Source organism: Poecilia formosa, unplaced genomic scaffold, assembly GCF_000485575.1.
Source record: "Poecilia formosa unplaced genomic scaffold, Poecilia_formosa-5.1.2 Scaffold82, whole genome shotgun sequence".
NCBI classification, from domain to species: domain Eukaryota; kingdom Metazoa; phylum Chordata; class Actinopteri; order Cyprinodontiformes; family Poeciliidae; genus Poecilia; species Poecilia formosa.
This window is the reverse complement of record NW_006800021.1, coordinates 217,878-239,827: the sequence shown is the minus strand read 5'-3', so window position 1 is coordinate 239,827 and position 21,950 is coordinate 217,878. Positions and strand designations below refer to the sequence as shown.

Genomic DNA, 21,950 nt, shown 5'->3' with positions numbered 1-21,950 from the left:
CATGAGCGAAAAGGTGGTTGACCCAGGGTGCCAAACAGGTTAGGACTATCCCTGCCACCAAGTGAGCAACTCAACAACAGAAAAAGTACATCAGACCTTTATGGAAGAGAGGCAAGAAGAAAGACACACTTAGTCTGGTTTGCAGTTTGTCCAGAGTGATGTAGACACAGAAAAAGGTGTTTTAGTAAAATGAGACCATAATCCTAAAAACAGCCCTAAAAATACAGCCAGGACTGTGCTGTACTATAATCTTAACTGTGCTGTTCTCATTTAGCTTTAAGGAGAACATCGTCATAATTAATAGTAATAAATGCCTGTCTCATACACAATGTGTTTCACAGTGAATTAAGCTACTGAAAAAAAAATGTTCCTTTGAAATTTATGGACCTGTAGTTGTGGTCAATGATTTGTGAATTCTAGATGTTTTGGCCTTCCTTTTAAGTTTTGTTAAAATCTGAAAGACAACTAGTGAATATACCGTGAACCTCCAGCAAACTTGTCACAAAAACGGTATGGTCTAGAAACCAACAGATCTCGTGTTACCCACAATCTAATACACTTACATACGACAAGGAATTGTTTTCATTTATGTAGAAATAACGAATTACTATTATTATTATTATTATTATTATTATTATTATTATTGAGAGACTGTTACACAACGAGATCTTAAACCTTTTTTCTTAGAGTAATTTATTCCAGGCAATTCTGTAGATACCTATATCCGGTTCGGGGTCCTTCTATAATAACATCATGGCTGCCCTCTGCACTGTTAGACACCGGTGGAAAAGATTGAAATGTCTGCAGATTTTCACCAGAAACCTTACAGGTAATGAAACTTCTATTAAATAGAAGCTCTCGTTTAGACTAAATAGACCCAGTCGATGTTTACGTAGGGACTCTTCCATTGTAAAATCCTTCGGGAGCTTAATGTAACTTCGCCTGCCTTTACGTAATAACCTTTTTTAAAACTAATATTTCTAAAATAGTGTTTTAAAAACCCAGTTTCCTAAGATACTAACCTGCTTAGTGCTTTAGGTTGGTGCAAACGTTGCATTACTTTACCGCCTGTCTGTATGCAAACCAGTAGTATTCTTATTAGCATATTTATTTGTCATTACCTTTATTGTCGTACAAGATTAGGTTATTTTATTTATTTATTTATTTATTTTTACTGTTAACATTTAAAAATTCTTAAAGTTTGGTGTCTGAGATTGTGGTCATATCTAATAGTGATATCGTGCTTTCTAAACTCTAAGAACTTGTCTGCATTTCCTTCATGTTGCATCTATTTATTTTTTTGTATAGACCAACATAAAGTAAAGCACATCTGTGAAGTTCAAGAAAAGGAATCTATGCTTCGTTTAGAAAAATGCTCCCGCAGCTCTTCCTTCATCTTACAAAAAAGCAGACAAAAAAAAAAAACTGAAAAAATAAACAATTATTAACGTACAAATAAACCTTGTAAATAACCCCGAAGTATAAAGTAAACCAAGAACAAATGTAATCAAAATACAAAGTAATAAAACTAAAGAATAAATAGCTGTAACAGTTATATTATTGTGAAGTAAATGTCATATTATGATTTGTCTACATTTTAAGAATGGCTTCACACTATCCAAATGTCTAGATAAAGTCCTTGTACATTATGTGTTAGATGCTTAAGATTCACAAGCTAAACTATGCAGTTGTCATTTTTATATGATGATTGAAACTTGATGTAATGTTTACTAAATAGGAATTAAATGTGGCTCAGTGCACACACGCCACACTTCCCAAACTTTCTACCACTATTGTGAAAGAAGTAATAAGTAAGAAGCACAGGTGATTTTTCTTCCACCTCTGTGTCATGTTTTACTTGTGCTGGCTTGTGGCATAAAGTTCCATTAAAATGTATTGATGCTTGCAGACGTAGCATGAGGAAAAATATGAAAAAGGTTCCCGTTATGTGACAGCTTCTGGTAGTTTATCATTCAGTATCATCTGACAGGGAGGTATGACTATGACTTGGTGGTTATTGGTGGAGGCTCTGGAGGCCTGGCCTGCTCCAAAGAAGGTAAGCTGTTGAGCACATTTTCTGAGGCATTCAATCATTTGTCAGATTTCTGATCTGATTTCCTGTCTAAATCTGTAAATCCACAGCGGCACAGCTGGGACAGAAAGTCGCCGTTCTAGATTATGTTGAACCGTCTGCCAAAGGTGAAATAAATTCTACACCATTTGCCCCCCCCCCACCAATATGGAGGGTTTGTTCTCTAAAATGTAGCCACTGCTTCTCCAAACAGGAACAAAATGGGGTCTTGGTGGCACGTGTGTCAACGTTGGCTGCATTCCTAAGAAGCTCATGCATCAGGCCGCTCTCCTTGGTACTGCAGTCAAAGATGCGAAGAAGTACGGCTGGCAGATGCCAGAGACACTCCGCCATGACTGGTGAGCCGAGTCTGACAGAAATGTTTTTTGTCTTGAATGATTTTTTTATTCTTCCATTACTTCTGTCCAACTAGTAGATGTTTACCAGGATAATTCAGAATCTATAAGGTGTTTTATTCACTGTTAGAGCGTGATTCTTAAATATCCTTCACTGTTGTTAGCTAATAGCACCATCTGGTGGTGTAAGTGGGGGGAAAAAAAACACTGCAGCATTATGTTAGTCTAACTATAATTTTTTTGTCTTCTTTTCATCTCAAATTTAAATTTTTTGTTGAATGGAAATTCAACATAGCATAATGTTTTATTACAATTTAAATTTCTCAAAAAAGCCACTGAGTCCAGTTGAAGATGTGTTTGATGTGAGGTGATGTCTTCATGTTTTCCAGGGCCATCATGGCGGAGGCAGTTCAGAATCATGTCAGATCTTTAAACTGGGGCCACAGAGTCCAGCTCCAAGACAGGTAAGTGACAGAGACTCTAAATTCCTTTCCATTGAACCCGTTGGCTTTTCTTTCACTGCTTAATTGAATTAAATTAGTCAACCAGCTGAAATAAGAGTTAATCACAGAATAAGACAACACATTTATGAGACGAGACGAAATGGCATGAAATAAGTCGGTTTATTGTCCCAAAATGTGGAAAACAATCTACCATAGATTAGAGATGAAAGATGTATCTAATTGTAGTTTTAATGCAGCAGGTTAAAATTTTAATGACGCAGGACTACTTGATGTTTTTTGAACTGCATGGACAGATTTTAGAAGTTTCCCATGTCTCTAATTTAGGATAAAAGAGGTGCATTCAAAATGTTTATTTTGTTCTGTGAGTGACATCACGTTGGCATAGAAGTTTTTGTAAAAACAAAAACAAACAAACAAAAAAAAAAAAAAACTGAATTTGTGATATTTAGATGCCAAAACTTTGAGATTGGACCCAGGCTGGAAGCTCTAAAGAAGAACAGATGACACTGATATAAATCCAGCTGGATGTTGAACTGGATGAATTAGACATGCCTTGACTTGTCAAAAATTCAGTTACTTTTTATCAGTCTTCTTTATTTTGCTGTTTTTTTTGTTGTTGTTGTTTTTTTTCTTTTTCTAAACAGCCTGCTTAGACTGAAAATAGCTGCTTCAGTCTAGTATCTATCTCCACACTAAGGTGTGGTGCGGTTAGCACACCTTGTTAGCGCTTAGCGATGGTTCTTTCATTGATCGTGTAACAGTTATGGGCTATGCAGCTAACTGCGGCTACAAGAGCAGCATCAGAAGATGGTTCTTTAAGGAGCCTGAGGTGTGAAATGAAGACATGAAGCAATGGTTTTAGTTTTTGGTGCATATATTAGTGATTTGGGAAAAGACAGAAAATAAAAAAACAGACATTTACAAATGCACAATGAGAGACAAATTAACTCAAAATAAATCAATTCCTTGATCATAGAGTTCTTGTCCTTTTTCCCTTAGCTCGCCATCCTTGGATTCAGACGAGGATCTGATCCATCATGAATAAAAAAAAAATAAAAAAAAGACCTAAAAGGCCAGAAAACCCATTAAGTGTTATATCAAACAATTATGTGCAAACATACAAATGCAATAAATATCAAATTCAAATGCAATTATTAAATGTCTAATAATTAAACTAAACATTTCAGTCAGGTTAAATTAACCATAATTTAAATAAACAAAGAATATCAATTGTATTTCAAACTAATCAATTTAAAGTTGAAAAGTTGAAATCAAAGTTCACTTTCAAAATCAAGAAAAATAAATTAACTCAAATACTCAAACAGAGTGAAGGAAAAAAAATATATTGTGCAATATCAATTAAAATGTAGCTACATTCTATTTTAATCATATCAATACAAGAAGTGCCAGAGCTTGCACAAAACCAGCAATCATGTTACCTTTGGGAAGAGAGTGGGGCGTACTAGGCTGTGATCAGCTGTTTCAATCCCGGTTACGGCTCGGGTAACAAACGCCGACAGTTCTAACAAAACAACGCTCCAATGAGCAATCGAGCAGAAATTTCATGCTAAACCAATAGTGTTATCCCACAAACAACTCACCAATAGATCAAATCTGTGGATGCAAAGATTTTGATGAATTGTCAGGAAGACGCCAACCAGCCAGCCACAATCACAGTGGAACAGGTGATGAAGTTCAACTGTGCGCTGGAGGCGGGGCTTTAAATAAGTTGGCAGGTTTCGGGCAAAACAGGAAGTGGGCCCGCAAAAATAAAAGTCTTGACTAATTGACTAAATGCAGGTTACAATCGGAAAATTGAGTTTCCAACTGATTTCCGATCAAACTGGAAACAGCCCGGTTCCTTTTCCCAGCTGATACTGGTGCATGTCTGTCATCCAGACCGACACTTCATACCAGAACCAGAACCAGAACCAAACACGGAGAAGCAGCATTCAACTTCTATGCACCACAAATCTGGAACAAACTTTAAATCGAGACTAAAACCCACCTGTTTAGAGTTGTTTATGAACCATAGTTAATATTCAACATGTATTGATGATTTTGATGACGTCGGCGCTCATCAAAATGCGACGTGTTTTTCATGCCTCCACCACGGGACGGCGTGCTTCTCGGGAACTTCGTGTTCACTTGTTGATTTCCTTTCAAGGAACTGCGATTATGTTTCTTCTTCCGATTTTGTCATCACTTGAGCTTCTTCAAGGCCGTACATGTGTGTGTTTCACACACACCTGCGGGGCTGCAGCCACATGTTGATGGAGTGGCTGCTGGAGGGCGAGCAGGCGGCAACCTCCTCCGTCCAATGAGATCCTTTACTTGGAATCAGCTTTTTGAGACTTCTTTTTTGTTAAAAATAAAACTGATATACTATATAGATATTTTTTTTTTCTTGCATGTCTCGTTAGCCTCACTTGTTCTTAACTCTTCAAAGTTTAATGAATTACTAGTGATATTTTTGTGTGTTTTGCAGGAAAGTCAAATATCTGAACCTCAAAGGCAGTCTGCTGGATGAACACACAGTGAGAGGTCTGAGCAAAGCAGGAAAGGAGGTGGGCTGTTTTTGTTTGTTTGGTTTTTTTGTTTGTTTTTTCACATAAAAACAGGAAAGGCTGCCCAATTATGGTACCAATTATTATTTTAGTAATATATTATTCTGTGGATTACTCCAATTCATCGGATAAAAAAAAACAAAAAAACATTGGCATGTTCTTCAGAGTCCAGCTTGCTCTGTGGTTTAAAAACCTAAGCTGTGTGAAAATGTGTGAGCTGCACCAATCCTGCATTTTAAACCCACCAACTCACACAGTATGTGATTAAAGCCCACGATAAGCTGAGCACTAAAATAAATGAGTTGCATCAAACTATCATCCTGAGTGAATTCTCATCTGAGTGAAGTCTTTGTTTTATTGGCTCAAGAAGATATTAATGTGACAGATTTCTCTGTTTGATAGGTATTTTTCTCGAACCTACATAAAAGAACCACAGACGACGTATATGAGTTTTCTGACCAAGCTTTTGCAAAAGAAGACTCAGCAAACTGCTCCTCCGAGCCGTTCACTGAGCGTTCTAAAGACCCTTGGTTACAGCTTGTCTTTTATTATCAAGCAAAAAGAGGGAGGATAGGGAAGAAAGACAGCAGAGACAAAATATTACTGCACACAGGCAGTTTCTAAGGTAGGGAGTATTCCGGTTGATGAGGAGGCACCTGTGGAAACATAATTTAAGGTCTGGGAAACAAACAGTTAACTGTTTCACATGAAGACAAACAAGCAGATGGGGCCTCCAGGTCAGTTTATACACACAGAAGGAAGAGAACACTTTAATAATCTATAGACTGAATGTTGATTAACTATTGATTAACATTAGACTGAATATGAACTAAAGTAATAACAAAATGATAATACCAAAAAATCTCTAACACTGTTGGTGCCACATTGAGATCAATGTTTTCTTTCTATGCACTTAAAATTGTGTATTTTTACTAAACTCTGCTTTTTTTGAATTCCCAAAGTTCATTTTAAAGAAATAAAGTGCTTCACGGCAGAGCTAAGGAGCTAAAAATATCTGCCGCTTTTCCCCCCCTCACAGCTTTTTAGCCTCTCTCTTCCTCTTCATAAGATCCTTCTTTGAAATAAAGCATGAACCAGAATCCCAGGATGCTCGTCTGCCTCCCCGTCTGCATTGTTTGACCGGTTTCACAGTTTTTCCGTCGCCGCCTTCCCACACAGCGCCGTAGAGACCGCTCAGTTTTATTTGACGTTTCCTCGCCGTTTCTGAATATGAACAAAAGCTATTACCTCACATTTCCCTCTCCTTTCCTGCAGACAGTCCTGACCGCCAAGAACATTGTGATCGCCACAGGTGGACGACCAAAGTACCCCACTCAGGTAAATAAACAAACTGTTCCTGTCGCCTGATGGACACTTTTCCAAAACATGACGCTTACAGGGTCTCCGTGCATCATTGGAACATCTTAAATTTATGTACCTGAAATTGAGACCTTTAAATAAAATTTTTAAAAATGTGAGTTGGCTTTAAATATGTTAATCTCTGGCCTTACATTTTGCTGCAGCAGGACTATTAGCTCTTGTTTCTTTACTTTTCCATCAAGCCAACATTTGAGTCGAGTTCGGACATTTTCATTGCGACTCAAGGCAGTTGAGGCTACCGCTAACCAGCTGCTAATATACCCTTGCTAACTGGCTAACATTTTTGCATCCATCATTGGTAAGTGTAGGTTTATTGCCAGTTGGCTGGACGACATTCTGTCGTAGAAGTGGTGGTTGAGGTGGTGAGGATGAACGCAGGCGGACCCAGGAGATAGTTGAAAAATGATGAATTTAATGATATTAATCCAAGTATGGAACAACTGACGGCACGAGGGAACAGGTAACAAATGACAAGGATCCATACACACGGGGTAATCAAGGGAATGAGACACACCTGGGAAACAATCAACGGGGAAGACGCAGAGACGGAGACACAGGGAGCAAACTGAAGACAAAAAACTCTAAAAATAAATACACAGAAACACGGATCATGACACCTTCGTCTTCACCATTGACTCACTTCTGTTGCCGACCCGTACCGTGTTACAATCTTTCTGTTCAAAAGAACCTTGGTACTACGACTATATAAAACATAAAAAAGTTATTTTGTACATTTGTCATGATACAGGTCTTAAATTTCATTCATAATGTCTCTTAAAAAGCCTTATGTTTGAGCTGATAAAAGCTGCCATAACCGTGTTTTAGAGGGAACTCTGTTCTTTCTCTTATATTAGTTTTATGGACAGTTTTATTTGTCGCTGCAGATCCCTGGAGCTGTGGAGCACGGCATCACCAGCGACGACGTCTTCTGGCTGAAGCAGTCCCCTGGAAAAACGTAAGCCTGCTTCTCTCAAGCCACTAAAGTAGCCTTAATTAACGGCCCGGCTTTGGAGTGCTGAGGAAAACCGACCATCTAACTGTGAGGTTTTCGACGTTCCCTTCGACCCCGCGGCACCTTTTTGCTCGCTGACGCTGCACGTCCCACTGTCGTGCAGCACCGTCATTCATCAGGGACGCGTGGTTTGTTTTTCTGCCTTCCTGTCAGCCTGTCTTCGCCTCATGATTCAGATTAGCTGCGTGCATCCTGACCTTTACAGAACAAGCCCTTTAATCCAGCCATTTAGCCGCTGTCATCGCCTGGTTAATTGGGCTTTCCCTGACGCTTCCTCTTGGCACGTCACGCGCACGGCGACTGGTGCCTGCGGGTTATCTGGGCTACGGAGGTTGTTTGCGACGTGACGAGAGCTAGAAGGAAATAAGCATATTGATATTTAAGCACTTTGTATATCCAATTTGTCCGTACCTGAGGACAAGGAAGCACAAAGCATTCTGATTGTTTTGTTTTTTTCTTCTTTTTGAAATTTGGCAGTTAAATAACTAGTCTTTAGTTTGTTTAATTGAGAATCTTCACTAATTTAATGATGCTTTTAGTCATTCAGCGTCTTTCACATGCATTATATTATGATTTTGTGAAATAGACCAACACAAAGTGGCAAATGATTGTGCAGAAGAAGGGAACTGCTTTGTCCACTTTTGTTTTTACAAATCAGAATTTGAAAGGTGGGGTACAGCTTTATATTCGGCCCCTTTAAACTCTGGTGCACCTTAATTAAATTTTTTTGTTGCAGCAGTTGATTCCCAACTCACCTGCCGCTGTAATTTAGTCTCAGTATAAATCCAGCTCTTCTGTGAATGCCTCACAGGTTCATTAGAGAATATTAGTGAACAAATCCTACAGGGGAACACGGTAGTGGCAGACTCATGCTGAGGGAATGCATTTCTTCAGTGCAAACTTCAGTGCATTTCTTCAGTGCAAACTGAGAAGCTGACCAGAGTTAAACATGTAGGGCTGGAAGAGAACCAGTTGGACGCAGGAAGACCCTAAACATGGAGCCATCGCTGAAATCAGAACATATTTATGTGACAGAAAAACTCAGTCAGCGTCTAAAACTGAGAATCTGTGGCAAGACTTGAATTTCACTGTTCACTCTCCTTCTAATCTGACTTGGATTGAGTTACTTTGAGCGAAGATGACAAAAAAGAATTGGAATACTGCATTTTCATGCCACACTTTTCAGATTTTTGTTTGAGAAATATTTTTAAATCCACATTTCGTTTTAGTTCAACTTTACGTTGACCTGTCAAAACAACAAATTCTGATGGGCGATAAATTATCCCAGATGTTTTCACGATAAATGATGATGTTGTTTTGGGACCGTTTTCAAGTAACATGATGGTAATGGCATAATAACGCAAGATCTTTGAATTCTCAAAGAACAATAAACTTTAAATTCTAAACTTTATTAACATTTGGAACATTGTAAATATCCACAATAAATAAGCAAACAACAACAGGAACGACAAATAAAATGAATTATGAAGACAGCAAATAAAATCATCTAGTTGAGACCAAAACATCAGAATGAAAAATTCTGTCATTCAGTCCAGAAAAATAATAAATCATGCAAATGGAAATGAGTTTGTTTTTAATTTATCATGCGATTAATTGATTTATTGCTTTTTGCGACAAACAGGTTAATCACAACTTTGTAATTACATAAAAATCCGATAAAAAAACCAAAACATAACTTTGCGAAATTAAGCTAACAAGACATGGAAAAGCCAAAGAGGGGCTGAGTGTTTAAAATACGATGAATTCCTAAACATCCGAGCATCACTGCAGCTTTCACTTAGTCAGGACGTTTCTGAGAGCACTTGAGCAGAGGAAGTGCTTTGATGTAAAAGCGTGGAGGTCAGGGCAGCGCTCTGCCCCCCCTGCAGGCAGAAGTGGCGCTGCTTGGCGGCGTTTCAGCAGCGGATCCTTCCAGAAACGATCTTCCAACTCTGAGGCAAAGCTCAAAACGAAGCTGTTTTGGTCTGTCAAGCCATCATCAGCTATGCAGGTGAGGTCCAGGGAGTTGTTTCTGCAGGCAGGATGGGTGTGTGAGGTTACAGGTGAGGGATGTGTGTCTAATGATCCCTCAAGCATTCACACACACACACACACACACACAGGTAAATGACAGATTTGGCTTTAGGCGCTGAGGTCCAGAATTGACTCCCTTCATCATGCCATCAGGAGAAAACACAAAGCGTGTGCCAGGAGGAAGTGGTTGTACCAGGAGGCTGCTGTAAGCAGCCCATTTGGTGGGAGAGACAAAAGTTAAAAAAATGACTAAGAACTGAAAGACTAAACATGTTTAATCTGTCCAGCACCAACCGGCTTGGTTTCAAACCCCAACCTTTAGCAGAAAATGCATGAAAGAATACGACACATGCTCATCAAATATCATAAAGTGAGTTATACAGTATAACCGAGTAAATGAGCTAAAAAATAAAAAGATAAAAAAAAACCCCAAAAAAAACAGCCAAACTGAAGAAACTTTCTCTGGGACAAATGAAATGGTTTCATTACCACACATTCCACTTTTTCTCTTTTTAAATAATGACTTTATTCCCCATTAACCTCCTTCTTTTTATTGTAACTCGACTGGTTGTTGAAACTACTGGATGTGGCTGATTTTGATGCAACTAGTCAGCAGGAAAACAAAGTCGCCTTTCACTTATTGCATTTTTTTCCTTTGACCTGGCAATCAAAGCAAAATATACAATCCCTGATTTCTTGTTATTATGTGCTTTTTAACACAAAGATCCACGTTTATTCACAGATCAGAACACAGAGAGCACAGGTATTAGTTTAGTTTTTAGACTGAGATCTGCGTATTTCACCATTTATGTGAATCTCACACCAGCAGGAGGAAAAACAAAAGCCTTTCGTTTGTGGGATAAAAATCGTTGACCTCATTCTGCCCTCAGACTGCAGCAACATTGTTGCTGCCCTCAGACTGCAGCAACAATGTCCTCCTCCTAACTTCGCAGGCAGATACACAAGAATATCATGTTGTGCCTATCAGTGATGGAGGCTGTTTGAAGAGCCGCCCAAGGCTGAGAAGCACCGATCCGAACAAACCTCCCTCAGTGAGGAGCAGTCTGGGAGGTTTTGGGTGACTTCAGGCCAACGTTGAACTCACTTTAATTCTCTCTTTTAGACAAATAAGTAAATAAATAATAAAAACAAGTTAACAAGAATCCTTGAATCCCAGGTTTGATTGCATCTTGTCCGTTACGTTTTGACAAACACCTGAACAAAAACAGGTACACATCCACCCTGCAGAGTATAAAAATCCATCACTAAGGGTGTGTGTCGCAGCTTTGCGGATGTATAAAACACAACGAACCACATTGAACCAGAGAAGGTGTGGGCTAGTGAGGCGTCTTCTCCGTGATGAAAGTTTCGGATCACGGTAAAGCTCTCTGCCTCGTCTTTTCTTAAGCCACTTCTCAATGCATCCTAATTGAAGCGGTGCTTTATGGGGAAGTGGAGGAAGGGCAGGGAGTCTGGTTTGCTGCGCTGAAAGCGACCGAGTGACAGACTTCACTTAGCGGGCCGACATGCGGGTTTAAGCCCTGAACATGACACACGTCGTCTGCGGGGATCAGCGGCGCTGATCTTACTGCCGGATTATAGCGGTGATTCACCCGGACCACACACGTGAACCTTTAGCGTTTTTCCCCCCGTCCTCCATTTTCTTCACGCCTCTGAGGTTAGGAAGCTTTGTAATTCATCACCTCTCTAATTCCAGGATCTGGAAGAAAACCTGTGCGAGTCGGGGTTATTGTTGTTTTCATGTGGCTAAAGTGCACCGAGGAGAAATGGAAATGTATCTTGTTGTGTTTGTAATTCTTTTGAGAGCTTCTTCGTCTTTGTGTTGCAGACTCGTGGTTGGAGCCAGCTGTATCCTTCATCTACCCAGGGGGAGGAAGAAGCTCTTGTGCTTGGCCTGCCAGACGTCAACAGACAAATCGTATAGATTTTGATGAATTAGCGACATAGGGCCGTAGACAAAGCGTTGTTATTTAGACGGGGTGCACTGATTGCATTTTTTTCTGGTCATAAAACGATCGTTCTCACCCCATGAGGGAAAATGTTCCCTTTATAAACCAATCACACCAAAGGTTGTAACCTTCTTCACCTGGCCTCCGGTAGCCTATCACAGCCTCACAGAGACGTTCCTCTGACAGGTCTTATTTCTGGTAGGCAGGTCAGAACGGAAGAATTGAAACAAGAGCAACCATGTTGTCACTCACCCATCACATTTAAAGGTGATCATTTTATTTTTTAAAAATGAAAAAAACGTAGTTACTGCTATCCTCAACTTGGCTGAACCCAGACGTTGCTCTGGAGTGTGCCGGCTTCCTCACAGGCATCGGCTTGGACACCACGGTGATGGTTCGTAGCGTCGCCCTCCGGGGTTTCGATCGGGTACGTCTCTCACAGTCTGCATGTTCTGAAGATCTGCAGTTTTGTTTGGGGGTTTTTTTTTGTCCGGTTTAAAAGCAGACATTTCACTTTGTGCAGCAAATGGCGGGTCTTGTGACGGATTACATGGAAGCTTATGGGACCAGGTTTGTTTGGGGGTCCGTTCCCCAGAGAGTGGACAGGCTCCCGTCGGGACCCCTCCAGGTGACGTGGAACGACAGCGAAACCGGCAGGGAGCACAAAGACACCTTCGACTCGGTGCTGTGGGCAGTGGGTGAGTCCTTCTGTTGGAGGCTTTTACTGAATCTGTTTGTGATTGAATGTTTTTACCCTTTCAACGCTGTTCCACAAGAACTGCTCATCTTAATGTTGACACATGTCTTTGTGGCATGATGATCCAAAACCAGTTTATAGATGACTTTTTTTTTTCCCACACATCCTTACACCGAAAGCTTTTTTATTAGTAACAGCTTTAAAGCTGCAGTATGTAACTTTTATTTTAAAAAACATTACATATATGTTGAAACTGTCACTATGTCGTGTCAGTATGATATGAAACAATCTGCTGCTTAAGAAAATCATCCCCACAGCATGATGCCTCCACCATCGTACTTCACTGGAGCAAGAAATCTACAGTCTTTGTAAGCTATAGAGGCATTTCTGCCCTCAGCTCAGCTAAATAAGTTATTTACAGCCAAAAATGTTACATTACATTTAAAAAAAAAGACAAAAAGTACTTTTTGACAGCTATCTGCTGTGGGGAATTTTTTTAAGAAGTTCCATTTTATTTCAATGTTTGGCTTTAAAATAAAGAAAGCCAAACATTCTTTATTTGGCTTATGAGATGTTGATATTTTTGTAAAAATATGTTTAAAAAGCACATGTTTTCAACCAAATGACAAGAAAACCTGAGCTAATAAACAGCTGAAAACGTTGGTGTCATTCTGTTGCGGACATTAAGTGAAAAATGAGAAACTGATAAAAAGCTGCATCTGTTTATATCTATATTGAAAAGTATTAGTTGGTTCTTTACCTTTTTAAGCAATGGTTATTAAGAGCCAATGTGATGCCATCATTTCGAAAGTTGTCGTTTTTAACCTGTGCAAATGTGGGAAAAAATGAAGAGGGCATGGATGCTTTCACAACGTGTTGTATCATTTCCCACTGATGTTACAATGAAACATTAGTGTGACTCTGTGGTCCCCTTCCACCAGCTCCTTTGTCATCCTTACAAAGTGCAGTGTCAGCGGGTACAGCGCGAATCGAGCGTGAAAACAAAGTAATAAAGCCAGAGTGATGGGAATAGGCAGGGGAAGTGTCGCTCGCTCACTGCAGGCTCCCCGGTTGGAGCGGGGCAGGACGGAGCAGGACGGAGCAGGATGCACCCAGGCACGGGTCACCGCGTTCCCCTCTTTGTTCTCGCTCTGCGCCTTCCTGCCCCGTGCCAGCTCCGCGGAAACCGGCCTCGCATCTGTCACTGCCCGCCGGGCCTGCGCCGCCTCTGCCCGCCGTCACCTGCGGCCGTCTTCCTCTTTCTCGCCTGTCCGTTTTCTGTTGTCCTGTCATTCCTCCTTTTTCCAGGCAGCAGAATGATTCACAGTGGAAGGGACGTCTGTCAGGTCTGTTTGTGTTGAACTAATTTAAAAGCAACACTTCCCGAAACTTGACCGGGAAGCTTTTATTTTATTTTAGAGCATGTGTGTAAGTCAGGGTGTAAGAGACAGTTCAGGTTTATGGCCCAAGCCCGACCCGAAACCGAAATTCTGTCTGGGTTGGGCTAGAATGCTTGATGCTTGATGAAACGTTGCTCTATGTGTTGTACAAGCTTGGTTATGAAAAGACCAACCCTTCTTTTTTTATTTTACACTGATTACAAATTAACCTGCGTCAACCATCTGTGCTGAACGGGACAAATTTGTATCATTCTTGAATTACAGTTGGGGGGGCCGCAAAAAATAAAAAAAAATCTGTCTATGGGTCAGAATGACCCTACTTCACACTTTGGACTCCCCTGCTCTAGAGTTTAGAACTTCAAAATAAGAGTCGTGTCTTAAGTATTATTTAATCAGTCAAATCAGTTCAGTTCATATTTGTATATTCCCAGATTGCATCATGTTAAACGTGATCTAATTTTGATAAGTGGAATACAGAGTAATATTTCAGCAGCTTTTAAGGGCTGTTTTTATCAGTAGATTGTGCTGCAATTTGGCTTGAAATGAAAACAAGTTTGACAGCCCTGCTTTAGGAGATATAAATAACTAATAGAATAGTTACCTTACATTTTCAGTAGACTGCCTACATCTCTAAATCCAGCAACTTCCATGAAAGATAAAATGGGACTTTTCAGGATGAAGCAGACCAGTCACAGTCAACATGCCCCCGCAGTCATTAAATGCCTCACTGATGCTAAAACCAGCTAACTTAGTAACCAGGCCGTTTTGGATTTCTTGCTTATAGTAGGTTCAATAATCATGAACCTATTTGTAGGTTCCAGATGATCAGACACACATTTTTCTGTTTTGTCTGTTGGACGCAAAAGTAGTTTTTCTTTTTTCCACTTTAAAGTTGTAAAAGCTCACAGACTTCGTCACAGCAGCTTCCTCTGACTTGCCACGACTCAGCAACATCCATATGAAGGTTTTTGTTCCCATACGGCTCGGTGAGAACCGGCAACAATGCGGCGTGCGCGTTTTTGATGTGCAGGAGTTGCGAGCACAAGGCCACTTCCCTTCGCTGTGGCCTCCATCGAGGAGCCAGACTGGGGTCCCGGGGCCCCTGTGGATCTATTAAAGGCCAGAGGGGAGCGGGGGACAGTATCACCACTGTCTACCACATCCTTCTCAATGGCTGCGCCTCCCTCCACCTTTCCCCCCGCTCCTTCCTGACCCCGCGGCCGCTCCCCGCCCGTCCAGGTGTGGCCACACAAACACGGCAGGAAACAGAACATTTCCAAGCTTTCCTGTCTGCGTAACGATGGTGGACACTTCAGTCTCCTCCCCCGCTGGCCTCTACCCCGCCAAAGGATGTCATTAAACACCATTTCCTTATTTTGAAAGGGTATTCACCTCTCTGTTTTATACAAGAGTCGACTTCCTAAAAAGATTAGGTTTGTGTAGAAGTTCCTAAAGCTTCCCAAATGGCCACTTGGGACTCGGTCCAGAACGCAGTCCGCCTCACAGTAACCGTACGCAATAAAACCCTGCCGGAACATCACTCTTTTTTTATGCTTTATTTAAGTTACACATTAGAAAATGTTTTTGACACATCGATGATTTCGTTTGCAAGAATGTCCTGGCACAGATGACGGCTGGAAAAAAAAAACAAAAAACGTTTCATGGTTGGTTCTGATCCAACAAACTGTGGAGAAAGAACCAACGGAGACTCGATACAAAACCGTGTTCAGAAGAAACCAGTCTTCATACAGTAAGGTGACTGCAGCTGCTACATTGTGTCGATGTCAGTAAATGCAACACCCGTTTACTGACTGTGCTGATAAAGTTTGGGCTGAATCTCAGCACCTTGTGTTAGACTGGATCAACAGCATTTATTAAGTTTTGTTTTCAATGAAAGACATACAGACGTGCATCACTGAAGCACAGCTTAATTCATAATATGACATAATTGGTGGTGTTCTAAATGGACACAGTGTTGACGCACTTCATTATCGGTGTACGTTGTCTTGTCCTGGTTCAGAACGATAGGCACTGAGGGAGCCATCTTCTCTGGACACCAGCAGGCGTCCTCAAACGCCAAACAACCAGCCAGCTGGCTACTGAAGTTCTGTCCAGTCTGACCCAGCTGGTCGTATTTATCTAAACCACTGAGTCGCAGCTGGTTTTCCACATATTCCTGTCCTCTTCAACGTTTTATACCTCAACAGTACCCAACTGTCTGTGGTCGTCTCTTATCTGTACCAGTGGGCTCCCGACTCATTTCTACCGGCTGACTGAATTTTCTGCAACGCTACTTTCCCGGTTCTTTCCAGGACTCCTCCCTTTCCCTTGATCCCGATTACAATCCATAGATGCTACAGTTTTTTCTCTGCAGCCTCTTATCACTTTGCCTCTTAAAATCTTTTTTGGCTTGAAATGAAACGCGTCGTCATCATCACGTCTTGTGGCGGTGCGCATGATCCGTTCCAGCCCAACAATAACAAGCTGCCGCCGCGCTGCTCTCCCTTTTGTCTGTGTTCATTAGTTTGATCAGATAAGCTTCCAGCTCTCGCAGACGTTTGTTGTGGCTGTTTAGCTTCCTCTTAATGTCACAACAGGCTTCGTTCCGATTGGCCAACTCGGCCGCTTGTGTGACTGCATCAGTAGCCGTGCCAAGTCTGAAGTCGGGACTTCGCTCTCACAAGGCCAGAGGTATAAAAGTACAGTCTGAGTCGCAACAATGGGATTGTGTGAAAGTGTTAAAGCCTTAATCACCAAAGTCTTACAGCTGGCACATTTTTATCAGCAACGCAGCCTAATAAATGCTATATTATGACCTTGTTATTACATTGACAGTCAGTTTTTGACTGACTTTTGACTGCAGTTGTCCCTGCTGTGGTCCTCCAGTCACAGGTATTTGGATTGAGGTGTTTCACTGATGCATTGGGGCTGCAGGTGCCACTAAATACATCCTGTATTAATTGGTGTGTTTTTCAGTAGCGTAATTTTCGGGGTGGGCGACATGGATGTAAAGTTTTATCACTATGTTTTGCGGTACTATTCTGATAACAATAAAAGCGAAAACAAGAACTATTTACTATAACTGTGACTGCATGGCACAGCAGTCAGAGCTCTTGAAAACCATATCAGTTTGTAATGCAAATTGTTTTTGTGGTGGTGGTTTTTTAATAGGAAATAAGCATCACAAAAAAAAAATATTTATATCGCTAAACTGAACACAGTAACTACACTTAATCATATTTTCTTTTTTTTCTTTTTTTACATATTTATTGACTGTCTCATTGAACAAACTGTGGAGAAATAGCAAATCCGACACTACTCATAATTTCAGGGGATTCCATTAAGTGGAATTTATCATGACAATAATGAGTCAAAATTCTTTTAAGAAATTTGTCACGATAAATGATAAATTATATGATAAATGCCCACTCCTATGTTGTCGTTGTGGTTTCTGTTGTTTTTTTTTCCCTGTTGCAGGGACTTCTGCAGTGTTGTCTTGTATTCTCTTTATCCTTCTTTCTCTTCTCATCTTGTGAAAGTAAACTTGTCATAGTTCTCCTTGGCACTCAGACAGCAACGCTGCTACACTGTTAGAGAGGACGCGCTCAAAAAAATCTCACCTCACAACATTTTTAAATTGTTTGTCGTTGCTCAGCGAAGCTTTAGAAAAATGCATTTTAATAACGAGCACATTTTTTAAAAAGATCTATAAACGTTAAATCCACATCAGTTCACCAACACCAGTGCAGTGAGAGGATGCCATTCATTGCAGTGTTTTATTCTTACAAGACAGGAAAATATTTACAAGTCCAGCCTTAGGGAATCAGTCCTGACTGGCCGACTTCCCCTCTCTCCTCTCTTTGTGTGTTCTGTCCCATTCACCCGCACACGTCGTAGAGAACCAGACAGTTCCCTGAAGCCCTCCCCTCACCCACCTCACCCGCCCAGGACTGAGAAGACTGGGGGTGGAGGTGGGGGGTCGACGTTGTTCTTCGGCTCCAGCCAGGAAGAGGGGTCTCGGGGGTTTGTTGTTTTTGCTGTCCGATAGCATCTACATGGGTTCCTTGGGCCCCGGCTGTTTATTATGCTGGCCAGACAGGTTGTGAGGAGCCGTGTTCGGGAGGGTGGAGCACATGCTCCGAGCTCCATCACCATGGAGACCTGCTGTCGACAGCATCCGTCAGTCATCTGCCCAGAAAGTGTCAGAATTTGCACCCCGGGACGACCGCGGGGTCTTTGGGATCCCAGCCAAGCCCCCTCCCCTCTCCTTCTGCTTCTCAGCTGGCCAGATGTTGCTTAATCACCGTCACTATCTCTTGTGATGTTTCAGAGCGTTAGGAATATCTTGTCGGGTCCACGTCTTTCTCTCGTTGCATATCTACAAGCCCAATTGCCAACACGGTCAATAGTTTGGTCAACGATTTAACAGACGGGCATAAAACCTTTTTAATCAAAGCACACAATCAAGATGAGAAAAAAATGTGTTTTTAACACTTTCCTCCTTCTGCTCTTGACATATTTCCACTTTTCCTGGTTCCTCCTCAGGAAGGGCTCCCGAAACCAAAACCCTTGGACTCGACAAGCTGGGCGTGCAGCTCAACCAAGAGACGGGGAAAATAGTCGTGGGCCCAGACGAATCCACCTCGGTGCCAAACGTCTATGCTTTCGGAGACATCGGCGAGGTAGGCCATCGTCGACAGGCGCCAGCCTGACAGCAGTCATGATGCCGATGACAATGAGGGGAGGAGGAGCACTCTATAATTACCACTCTTAATTCTGACGGGGAAAAAAATACACAAGATGCCATGACACGCCACACCCATCCAGAAAACTGGAAATAGTTCTCTTAGTTAAAGCTTTTGTGTCTCACTGTGTTATTAGTGCAGCAACATTAAAAACACAAACTTCAGTTTCATTCTATGGGAATTCTCCCTAACAGACCAACTAGAAGTTCAGCTGAATTGGAAAGCAGAAGGAAGAGGAAACTTATTTTCAAATAATTAAGTCAAAGGACTCCATGGTGATTGATGACAACGTGACTATCAGTCATGCACTCCATAAATCTGCCATTTATGAAACAGAAGAAGCATCATTGGCAGCTTGCCATGTAGGGAACGCAGCAAACCCGGAAGGAAAAAAAAAAATCTCTTTCCTGCTTGGAGAGTAATTTGTGTCGGGTAAAAATGAAAAACTAATATGGCACTTCAAGTGGAGCACACCGTCCCCACTAGGAAACGTGGTGGTGGCAGCATCATGTTTAGAAGATGTTTGCTTTCAACAGGAGCAGGAAAACAATCAGAAATCAGAGGTTCACCTTTCAGCAGGACAACACTCTTAAACATAAAGCTTGAGCTACTGAAATGTTTTATCCCGTCGAAGTCCGGAGACAAATATCATGAAACACACCTGACCGACGTGTTTGTATAAAAGGAGTGGAGAATATTTTCAATCTGTAGATGTGCCACGAAAAGGAGTGCTGTTGTTTTAATTTAGGCAATAAAATGTTAACATTCTTATTTAAAAAGGAATTTAAATATTTGGATTTTTAACATTTTTTTTATATTGTATAAAAAAGGCTTAAGTGTCTGGAATAAAAATCTGCAGTGTGTGCCATTTATTTTATCTGATTAATTATCAGAATAATTGATTGAATTATAGATTACTAAAATAATCATTAGTCGCAGCCTTAAACATTGCAGTAAAATACATCGATGTTTTCTGTTTCCATGTCAGAAAACAGAAAAAGGCTGTGAAGACTTTTAACTTCTTAAAGCATTTAGTGTCCAGTCAGTCTGAAAACTTGATCATCTTTCCAAACGTTTGTTGAAGCCTTTAGTTTTGGCTTCATTTTAATCATTTCTTACCAGTTTCATGCTGACATGCAGAGTATTTTGCTGTATACAAACATGCAGGTGAAATGTTTAGGCTAGCTGTGATAGCTTTACTTGATATGTTTTACCAATCAAAACTAGCTGGGAAAAAGCCACTTAACCTCCTTCTGGGAGCACATTTAAAAACAGTTAAATGTTCAAATTTTCACAATATCTTGGCACAGTGTAAGGAAAAAAATGAAATTAGAAGGAATTTTGGTTAAAATAAGAGCTGAAAGCTGGATGAACAAAGCTCATCATCACTTGTGTAGAAACTCATAAGTTGTTGTCTTGTGAGAGTTTTTTTTTTTCTCACCTGGAATAACTTTAATAATGTGATTGTAGAAGCTCTGGAGCTGGCACTGTTATTACAAGTCAAACCTGCTGCATGTCAGCGTTGTTTTTTCTACCACGACCAACTGGGAGCTTCCTTCCTGCCTCCCAGGTCTCATGACACACACACACACACACACACACACACGCACACACACACCCCTACACACATTCTCTGAGCCGCTGTGATTGACGGCTAGCTTTGATGAGTGCTTCTCTCCAATCTGTCTTCCAGCTTTTTCCCAACAGCAAAGGCGTTTTTTCCCCTCTTCAGGTAAAAACTGGTAGAATAGTATTTTTATTTATTTATTTATTTTATTTTGGTAATCTTCCATGCAATATGGTGACGCATTCTAACCGACTTGCAAACAGCGGTTGGAATGCCGCAGCGCGCCGCCGTATACGTGCGGAGGCGCTGGAGATGTTTGCTGATAACAGGATGTGTTGCTGATTTAACAAGTTGAAGTCGTGTCTTTAAAACTGCCCTGCAGCACTGCTGTTTCCTGAACGCCACAGTTGGTTGTGCGTCTCCATGGCTACGTGTTTGTCTGTTGGCAAGCAGCCAAAACAATAAAGAAAAACACACACAGGGAAAGATTTTCCAAATAATTTCACCCCTTTGAATTAATAAGCAGTTACTGAAATGATTGTTTACATCGTTTTATGCATCAAATGTTGTATGTTTTTTTTTTTTTTTTTAAATTACTAATGATCACAGTGTCATGTTCCTGGAACATTTCCACACTTTATCACGTATCATCCACGGAGCTCAGCGCATTTTACTTGGATTTTTATCTTGATACGGCAACATAAAAACGGTGAATGATTGTGAAGTAGCAAGAAAACTTTGCATGTTTTTCAAAATCCAACCTGAAGATGAGGCTGTCTATGTCCAGTCTCCTTTACTCTGACACTCCAATAATAAAAATCAGGAGGAGGAAAGTCAAAGGAAGATTTTCTCACAGGAGAAAACTCTGCAAATATGTGGGAGAGATTTCAAACCAAAACCTTTTGAAATTCTGCAGAAAGAATTCCAGTATCATTTTCAGAGACTCCACTGACCTTGTGTGACCGAGCATCCGCTGTTTATATGAAGGAAAATAGGCTAAAACATTCCAGTGCCTGGATGTGCAAAACTGGTCAAGAAAAAGAACTGGTTCTACAAAAAACCCGACTCAGATTCTTCAGCTGGAATAATTTAGAAACCCTATTGCATTTTGTCTCATCTTTGTCTGCTGATAACATTTGGCACTATAAGACGCTTTTTTTTTTTTTTTCATCGTTTGGCTGGTCCTTCTTTATGTATTTGTTTTTTTTCTTCTCTTTGTGACACGTTTTTTGACTGATGTGTTAAATGCTCCTTCATACTGATGGACATGAATCAAGGAGTAAACATTAGCGAGGCCAGCAGAGCACTGACAGCAGAGTGTCAGATTTCCAAGCCAAGGTCAACAGATTCTGTGAGTCGGTTTAAAATCAGGCAGCTGAACACAAAGTGTCACCTGATCATGTTCTCAACATGAACAAAGTCCCACTCAGGTTGATCATTTCTAAGAAAGAAAAAAAAAGAAACCTATACATTTTCTTTAGTTTGTTTTTTTCCCTCTACCTGACATATTTTTTAACTGATTAGACTTATGGTCCAGAAAATCTTAACAAAACTCACAGAGGATATTAAAATTTAACAAAATCAACGTTATTGCATTTCTGACGGGCAAACTAAAATGAACCTTTTGAGACTCCATAGTTGCTATAGTCACACATGTATTACAAGCCATTTTCTGTGGGTATGTTGA

General features: G+C 40.7%; 1 protein-coding gene across 1 annotated transcript in view; it reads left to right on the top strand.

The window, feature by feature from the left end:
- Positions 1 to 726: 726 nt before the first annotated feature.
- Positions 727 to 21,950, top strand: part of txnrd2.2 (thioredoxin reductase 2, tandem duplicate 2) — a 35,423-nt gene continuing 14,199 nt past the window's right edge. The window contains exons 1-12 of the mRNA XM_007556942.2: positions 727 to 829; positions 1,991 to 2,056; positions 2,143 to 2,199; positions 2,286 to 2,430; positions 2,817 to 2,891; positions 5,380 to 5,458; positions 6,734 to 6,796; positions 7,723 to 7,793; positions 11,734 to 11,753; positions 12,190 to 12,281; positions 12,378 to 12,552; positions 18,497 to 18,633. Of these exons, the coding sequence (XP_007557004.1) occupies positions 754 to 829; positions 1,991 to 2,056; positions 2,143 to 2,199; positions 2,286 to 2,430; positions 2,817 to 2,891; positions 5,380 to 5,458; positions 6,734 to 6,796; positions 7,723 to 7,793; positions 11,734 to 11,753; positions 12,190 to 12,281; positions 12,378 to 12,552; positions 18,497 to 18,633 (1,056 nt within the window). The 5' untranslated portion in view covers positions 727 to 753. The remainder of the gene's footprint in view (positions 830 to 1,990; positions 2,057 to 2,142; positions 2,200 to 2,285; positions 2,431 to 2,816; positions 2,892 to 5,379; positions 5,459 to 6,733; positions 6,797 to 7,722; positions 7,794 to 11,733; positions 11,754 to 12,189; positions 12,282 to 12,377; positions 12,553 to 18,496; positions 18,634 to 21,950) is intronic.